The sequence below is a fragment of the Phalaenopsis equestris genome, unplaced genomic scaffold (assembly GCF_001263595.1).
Source record: "Phalaenopsis equestris unplaced genomic scaffold, ASM126359v1 Scaffold000293, whole genome shotgun sequence".
NCBI lineage: Eukaryota > Viridiplantae > Streptophyta > Magnoliopsida > Asparagales > Orchidaceae > Phalaenopsis > Phalaenopsis equestris.
Window position 1 is genome coordinate 330,033 of NW_018164735.1, and position 8,859 is coordinate 338,891.

General features: G+C 35.0%; 1 protein-coding gene across 3 annotated transcripts in view; it reads left to right on the forward strand.

Moving 5' to 3' along the window:
• Nucleotides 1–2,395: 2,395 nt before the first annotated feature.
• LOC110025174 (mitogen-activated protein kinase 9-like) overlaps nucleotides 2,396–8,859 on the forward strand; it is a 46,328-nt gene continuing 39,864 nt past the window's right edge. For all 3 annotated transcript variants that reach the window (XM_020725486.1, XM_020725485.1, XM_020725484.1), the window contains exons 1-5: nucleotides 2,396–2,849; nucleotides 2,881–2,988; nucleotides 4,151–4,559; nucleotides 4,684–4,811; nucleotides 5,236–5,295. In XM_020725486.1, the coding sequence (XP_020581145.1) occupies nucleotides 2,718–2,849; nucleotides 2,881–2,988; nucleotides 4,151–4,559; nucleotides 4,684–4,811; nucleotides 5,236–5,295 (837 nt within the window). In that variant the 5' untranslated portion in view covers nucleotides 2,396–2,717. The remainder of the gene's footprint in view (nucleotides 2,850–2,880; nucleotides 2,989–4,150; nucleotides 4,560–4,683; nucleotides 4,812–5,235; nucleotides 5,296–8,859) is intronic.

Below are 8,859 nucleotides of genomic sequence, written 5' to 3' on the forward strand. Positions count from 1 at the left end.
AACAAGTTCATCGACAGTCGAGACAATTCAAACCCGATTTGTGTCATATGTCTAAATGAAACCCGTCGTCCATTCAAAACAGCATGACGAACAAATGCCAATTGGTCTTTGCCCAGGCAAATGCCAAAGTCGAGCTGAATGACTCGAGTTGCTTACCCTCCAATACATGTCAAAATGTCTTAAATGGATGTCTTACACTATGAGAATAAATACATGCATCAAGCAAGGATTTATAGTATTCGAGCAAACATCCTGCACTCTTTAAATCAAATATTAATGCTAACAACTTTATTCCTAGAGAGATGACACATGTGATATTGAGACTGATTCATGTGTCGCTTCCAGTGAGAAACCCCTTCTTGCAAAAATACTATGACTAACATTCATAGGCCTTGTTAGTGACTGGTGGATCACCTGATGGTTATATTAGAGTGTTCCTTAGCCTCTATTTCTCCACTTGTGGTCTTGTTTCGACAAGTGGTGAAAGCGGTAGCTAATCCACCAACATAACTTTTTTGCCTTATCAAGCCCTTCGATGTAGAACCGACATAAGAAGATCCCTTTTGATAGCCCTAGTGGTAGATGCCATGAACAAACGACATAAGAGTCTTTCAATTCAACTAAAAGAGAAGAGACTCAGATCTCCGATTCAACAAAAAAATCAGAAGTGACTTACCTTCGTATTTTATCTTTTTATAGTTAATGACTCGTAATGTATGCTTTGCTTGAAAATGTACTTGTTTTTATCTTTTGAATATTAATGATAAATTAGCTTTAACATGACCTACCTTTCTTCTTCGGGGTGTGTCTATGTGACCTCCTGTTCTCTGTTTTTTATTTTTCTTTATTTTTTATGATTTCTTTACTTTGGTTCAGGATGTGTTCCCCATGTTCCACAAGTCCTTTCGGTGGCGATCTTGGGGTCTTCAGTTTCCAAACTCCATTTATTTTCTCCTACATATAAATATAAGGCGTAAACATTATGTGATATGTAGTTTATATTCATTATTATTCTAGTTCAACATTAATTGCTAATTTGCTTATGAGCCACCATAACCCATCATTCATTTGAGAAAAAAATATTGCCTTAGGCAAAAGCTGATCTTAGCAGCAGACACAATATTTGTTTAGGTCACAATAGTGATTGCATGCCTGCATCAGCAAGGTCTTCTTAAAGGATTTATGTTTTGAATGAATTTGACAATCTCAACCATTGGTACTCTCAATGAAGTCACTTCTGTCAAAGGGAACCAATGCTGTCCCTATCTCCTTTCTGACCTTCTCTTGGTCAGGAGACTCTTGCTCCTATTGGAGTCTAACCAATTAAAATGATTGCACTGTTATATGACATATGGTACAATAATGCTCTATATGGTCAGGAGACTCTTGCTCCTATTGGAGTCTAACCCAATTAAAATGATTGCACTGTTATATGACATATGGTACAATAATGCTCTTTGTACTAACTAAATAATGTGTTTATATATTATAGTTGACATGAATTTCGTAGAATGATATTCATAATAAAAGCCAGAGGAATTAGGAGACATTATAGTTGCATGTGATGGATCATTTATGACATGTTTAGTTGTTCTTCTTTAAAAAAAATATATCACTCGATAAAAAAAAATCTTTGATATTATTAGTGATTGTCGTCTCGTGGGTGACAAGGTCGATGGGCATCAACACCAGTGTTAAAAGTGTATATTGGCTTAATAAATGATGAAATCAATCAATTTTACACATCAATCTTAGAGGTGATGACACATGTCAAAGATGCGCATCAAATGTAAAAGTGATGGCATACATCAATGACATGCACCAGCCTTAGAAGTGATAGTATGCATCCATTATGTACATTAATCTTATATGTGATGGCAAGCATTGATGGTGTATATCAGCCTCACAGATGTTGGCGAGTGACTAGGTCTTCTAGTGATAATGATCAGATCACTATAGGCAAGTGGTGATTGTTGAGCAACCTTAGTCATGTGATAGGGGTCGCTTATTTATAGATGAGTGGTTGTCATTGGGTGATTGTACATACACAATTGTAATCAGATGATAAAAAAAAACATTTGTGATAGAAAAACTGCAATTATGCAACAATAACTAGGCAATTATAAACAAATAAATGTGATTATGTGAATACATATAAATAAGTATGAAGTTTCATTAGCTAAAACTCACAAAGTCCTATCATTGGAATCTATCACCATTGTCTTCACCACCCTTATCAACTTTCACCATCATCTTTGAGGCAATCAACTTTAAAAGAAAAACACAAATTTTCTTATATTTCTTTATAATGCTGATAAAATGTCAAATATATAATTTTATGTTACATCATCATTACAAATTTAAATACCAAGAAACAAACGGACAAATGGTCCAAAATTTGAGCCATGCATTGACAACAACTTCCACCCCAAATAAATTATTTTCTGCGAAATATTACAAGCAAACCCAACACCCAGGGAACTAACTCTAGTCACGACATCCCGCCGATTCCTATATGATGGCGGCATGATCGGCGAATAGGTGTTAGGATCGGAGCTTCGATGAGCCGAGGAGACGCCTGCGTTCTGCATCAAGTATCGAACTCCGCCGCGCGCCGGAGAAATTGGAATCCGAGGTGAAGGAGCACGAAGCCCGAGCGGCCTACTATAGGCAACGCATCGGACATCAGAGCCCTCTTTCTGCTGCTTTTGTCTTATATGAGGGGTGATCAACAGCTACTCAACGGCCTCCGCCGGTTGTTCTCCCGTAGCCGCGTAAGTGCAGAGCGACTGCAAGAGCGAGGGCAGGACGAAGAGGTTGAGGAAGTAGAGGACTACGAAAAGGAAGAGGTAAAGGGGGGAGGACTACGAAGAGGAAGAGGTAAAGGGGGGAGCAGAGCTCGGAGCTGTGGTGGATTTCGATCTAACTGGTCTGGCGAACATCCGTTTGCCCGGGATGGCCATGATGATTGGACAGCCACAGAAGAAGGTTTGCCGTCTTTTTCGTTCTCCTTTTTTTCCTATTCATCATTTATGTTTTGATTCAAAATTCAATTCGGTTTTCGTTCTCATTTCCTGTGTTGTACTTGGTTCAATTTTCTTTCCTTCACTACTTCTATTCAAGGAGAAATAGCCAGTAGGGGTTGTTGCGTCCGGATTTCGCCATATCGACCGTTCTTTTAGAATACGTTTATTAGGAAGGAAGGATTCAGGATTTTGTTTTTGTTGCTTTTGTGGATTTAGAATGCTTTGATATTCGGGACGGCAGAGCTCTACGCCAGATGCGCAGTCCCTTTCGCGTTAAAGTCGAGATTTAGGATTCGTCTTTTGACTTTTGAGGGCCTGCTTTCCTGTTTCTTATATTGTTGGGCAATTGTTTTTGTACTTTTAATTTCTTGCCTCTCTTGCGTACGGCACCATGACCAGTTCTTTGAGTTTTTAATTTTTTACTTCTTAGTTCCTAATCAGTGCATTTCTTGTTTCATTGTAGATTTAGCCACCGAGTTTAGACTTTTCAGTCCTACTGTTCCTTGCTTTATCTATTTTTTTATTGTTTCCGACATCATATATTTTTCTTTTTTCACTCAAATACTTCCTTTTTGTGTGTCTACTTTACTTTAGTAAATTGATACTGTTGTTATGTTTTCTTGCTCTAGAAAAGGATTTTCTTATAGAAATATTTGCTCCAATTAAATGAATTTAGGGGCTGTGTGGCAATGGATTTAACCCAACATTTGATTTGCACAGGATTTAAGTGGAATCCCGTCATTTTGGACAAAATAAATCCCGAATGCCGTAAATCTGGATTCCACATACTTCGGCTGTAAATCCCAGATTTACTAAATCCCACGTGGATTTAACTTCATAAACTTGGATTTAAGGTTATACAAGATTTAGTAAATCCGTTGTCAGACAATTTTTCGGACAATACCTTAGGATTCAGTAAATCTGAATTTATTGGGTTTACTAAATCCTGATAACTTAAATCTCATCTATTGTCAGACAATACCTTAGGATCAACTTAAACTTAAACATGTGAGTGCAATGGATAAGTTTTACAAAATATGGCTTATCTTCCAAGATTATAAAAATTAGTTTGCCTTCTTCTTTTGTCTGCTGCAGTGTCTGATCTTTCATTTTAAAATTCTCAGAACTTGCATGATTCTGAATTCTTTACCGAGTATGGTGAAGCAAGCCAATATGAGATAATAGAGGTTGTTGGGAAGGGTAGTTATGGTGTAGTTGGCGCTGCAGTGGACGCCCATACTGGAGAGAAGGTCGCAATCAAGAAGATCAATGATGTATTCGAGCATGTTTCTGATGCAACACGAATTCTTAGAGAAATCAAGCTTCTCAGACTGCTCAGACATCCTGATATTGTAGAAATTAAACACATAATGCTGCCTCCATCCAGACGAGAATTTAGAGATATCTATGTTGTTTTTGAGCTAATGGAATCAGATCTTCATCAAGTTTTAAAGGTGAATGATGACCTCAGTCCGGAACATCATCGATTTTTCCTGTATCAGCTTCTTCGGGCTCTTAAATATATTCATTCAGGTTGCTGCTTTTGGTTTATTGATTTAGTTCTTTTATCAGGCTTAAATTATAGTTAGTTTATGTAGAGTTATACTTTGTTGCAATAACCTGACGTATTAATGTCCTATTTTCGCTGATTTTGCAGCGAATGTATTTCATCGAGATTTGAAGCCTAAAAACATTCTTGCAAATGCGGACTGCAAGTTAAAAATTTGTGACTTTGGCCTTGCTCGGGTGTCTTTTAATGATTCTCCTTCAGCAATATTTTGGACCGTACATTACTCTTTCCTCAATAAAAATATGTTAATTTTTTTAGGCATTTACATACATACCTCATCTCTTATGTATTTACATATCTAAAACTGAAATATTCAGATTTACATGCATACCACTGAAATTTTTAATATTACTTCAAAAATACCACCCTTTTTGAAAGTGAAGAACACCTTTTTCATGCACAGTTTTATGACTCCTAGGTGTTTGTTATAAGTGTAAACATCAAACTTTGGGTGTTAGATATGAAAATACATAAAAGTTATGTAGTATGTATGTAAATTTCCCTAATATTTTTGCCCATGTCTATATTTTATTTCTTTTTTCTTATCGGACAGAGAGTGTATAGCAGTAACCCTCTTTTGCATTTTTTACTTGACTTTTTTCCTTATTAACTATGTTGTCCCTTTTTCCTGAGATTTAGGATTATGTGGCAACAAGGTGGTATAGAGCTCCTGAACTATGTGGTTCATTTTTCTCCAAAGTAAGTTTCAAATGCCACATATATATAGAATTGAGCTGAGAAGTCAAATGGATGAACTATTCTTAATATGCGATTGTTGAAATGGTATAACATATTTTAAAAATTGTGTTGTATTTTTTTTCTGCGGAGAAAATATCCACGTTTTTTGTATTTGGTGCAACCAGTCATTTTTTCTGCTATAACTTTCACTGAAGATTACAATTTACCTTTGATATTTTACTTGAGATTAATAAAACTGGGTGGTTAGTTTCACCTTAAGCTCTGTGTATTCGTTCTATATTTTTTTTGTAATGCTAATTTCTTTCATTTCTATTTTTTTTGGGTAAATTCTTTCATATTTTTATTCTTTATTTACTAAAAATTTGGGGGGTATGGACGAGCAGACTTGACCTCCAAGGGTGTGGAACTTGGTTTGGATGCTGGCAATCCTTAATCGAGCTCTGCTTAAGTTCAATAGTGCTTGAACCAGCCTTTATTGAGTTCAGCAAGCAGTCAATTGAATAAGCTTCATTCAGTCTTGATTCTTACTGATTTCGTGGGTTAGAAGATAAGAAAGGATTATGATGATTATGTGGACATAAATATTAGTGGTCATAATCCTTATGGATACGGTGGTTGGGCAAAATCTAGAGCAATGAAACAACTGGTTTTCTCCGAGCTCAAGAGTAGTGTTTGCTAGCCTAGTGTGGCAATGAAAGTTTCATCTACTCATCTTGATTTCAAATGACTTGCTCCATAGAAAAGTGATATTAGATTGCACCTTCATGATTTTATTATACCTTGAAGATCCGGGAGTAAGAGAAAACAATTGAAATTAAGTAAAATGTTGTAACATCAAATGCAAAATGTAGTGAAAAAGGTGGATTAGCAGAAAGCTCAAGTGAGTTGCGTGTGTGGAGCGTGAGATGGGGAGGGAAGCTGGGTAATAAATGACCTAGGAAGCATGAAAGAGAGGGGGAGATAGACACAGAGGGATTTGGAGAACGAGAGAATGGGGAGAGGAAGAGACAAAGAATGAGGATGAGTGTGAGGATGTGGGCAGGAACTAGGGAGAATTGGAGACTCCTAATTATGATAAATAATCCCTCGTCGGAAGTAAATAAATGAATAATCTTAATTTACGCATGCTTTTTACTGATCAATTTAATTGTTTAGGTTGATAAATATTCGTCCACTATTGTATTATTACTAGCAACGATATATAATCAATGGTTTAACTATGGTCAAATAGTTGTTATAGTTTATTGCTCAGCCTTTTTGGTAATTTCTATCATGGTTGAGGTTTAAGAAAGGATGTGTTTCTTGTTGGCTGCATATGGATGAATGGGTTTTCACTATATGGAATCTTGAGTGCCCATGTAACTTCAATTTGAAGAGGCTGAAGATTGATGCAATTGAGACTCATGTGAGAGTATGGTTGTGGTGATACACATGAGAGGGGTTTTAATGGTCCTAAACAAGACGTGAAATAGTGAGTTTCGGTATTTAAATACTAATGGTGACATTTTACCATTGAATTATGCTTTTAGATTGATATTTAACCATCTACTAGTGTATTGAGTTTAACTTGAGGATTTGATTCTACGCATGACCATCATGTGGGGTTGATTTTCAAGATGTGCATAGGAGTGGGTTGCACAATCGTGCATTGGAAGTAAAATAAAGGATCACAATCCTAATATATAAGTGGTGGCTCTTGCATATTAGCTTAAGCTTTTAATTGAATAGATATTCGTTTGCTAATGAGTTGGGCTCTATTTGATTCTTCATAAGTTGAGTGATCAAGAGAAATCTCCAAATTTCTTGCACAAGTCCATAACCATTCATATGTTGAATATCATGTAAAGGTTAGTTTTTAGGATACAAATAGAAGTGGATTGAATTGTCCTACATTGAAAGTGAAACAAAAAATAATGGTCCTAATATATTGGTGGCAGCCCTTGCACATTAGTTTAGGCTCATATGTAAATAAACATTCATTCAATGAGATTAAGGCTCAATCCAATCCCTGTTTAGTCGAACCCAACATAAGAGAAAAGTCAAAATTGTTAAATTAAGAAGTTTAATTTTTGTCCTACAATGAAAATATGCTACACAAACTTAGTCACATGTTTATCTTCATGCTAAGATGGTCATAGGAGTTAGAGGACGGTGGACAAAAATTATCCAATATTTGAGATTATATCATTTAGGGGTGTTTTTTTTGGTAATTTATTGCACTTTTTGGCTGCCCTATCTCAATAAAGAGCGGGGTACCTGCTTTTGCTATACAAGAGAAAGTACAATTGTACTTTTTACAAAATCAGATCATAATAAAATCTACAACGATGATAAAATTCTTCCACAACTCTTTTGATGTTTTAAGTTTTAAAGTGATTTTTTTTTTGATGTTCTAACATAGTGAATTTCCATTGTTTAAATATGACTTTGAGACCTAGAACATGAGGATGATCTACTTCACATCTCAACCATTAAATGAGATGGATTTAAAATACTTATATTAGTACATTAGTAAGGTTTAATTGATTCAATATATTTCTAGAAGTACATTAGCGAAGCTTGGTCAATTATTTCTCTAAGCTGAGTTTACATTTTTTATCTGGACAAAATATTTTTTTGTATTGTTTAATTACTAAGGTATCTGTTCGAGGTGTCGGGATTAGGAGCTATACCATTTTGCAGTGTTTAAACCTCTTTTATGTGAGCGTGGGTGCGTTTATAACAGTGTCTAGGTTTGCCTATTTTGATTTGAAGGTCATGGCTATTGATTCAGAAAAATACAAATTCTTTACACTTATAGGGGTAAGTCTCTGTTGATCCTATATTGATTATGAGCCATACATCAACCTCTCTATAGATCCTATATAGGCAGGAGATTGAACCCTTTGATATGTTTGCATAGTTCTATTTCATAATTATATCTTATATTATTTTGCATGAAGTTCATTATTACATTTGTTGGAGAGAAAAATGTGTTTTCTTGTGCTTAGCGTAGCTTAAAAACAAATAGATCTGTAATTTTCATGTCGGTTGAGGACTTCTATTGAAGTGTTATGGTAATGTGAAAGGGATATTGTATAGTTTCTATAGAAAGGTGATTTACTAGCTTATAAATTAACCAGTAATTAAACTATTATAGATTTATAAGGATATACAATTTTATTCATCTGATTTCTTATCACTCAAATTGTATGTTTTTCAAACTTGAGGCTTCATTAAAAGTTGGGTGATGATCTTTTTTGTTGTTGAATTATTCACTTGGCCTGAACTCTTGAAGAAAGAATTTTTATTGGAGGAGATTTAAATGGACATGTCGATAGAATGGTAGAAGATTTTGTCGGCCGTTTTATTGTTCAACTTCACTTTCGTAGTTTGAAAAGGTGATGATTTTATGATTTTGAAAATAATTTAAATATAAATATAACTTTTTGAAAGAAGTAACATTTTAATTTTTAAAATAAGTGAGATCAAACGAGTCTCACATTTTTAAATAGTTTAGATGATTTAATACAATACTACAAGCAATACATTTATCCCGAAGAATAAATATATCACTTGTAATAG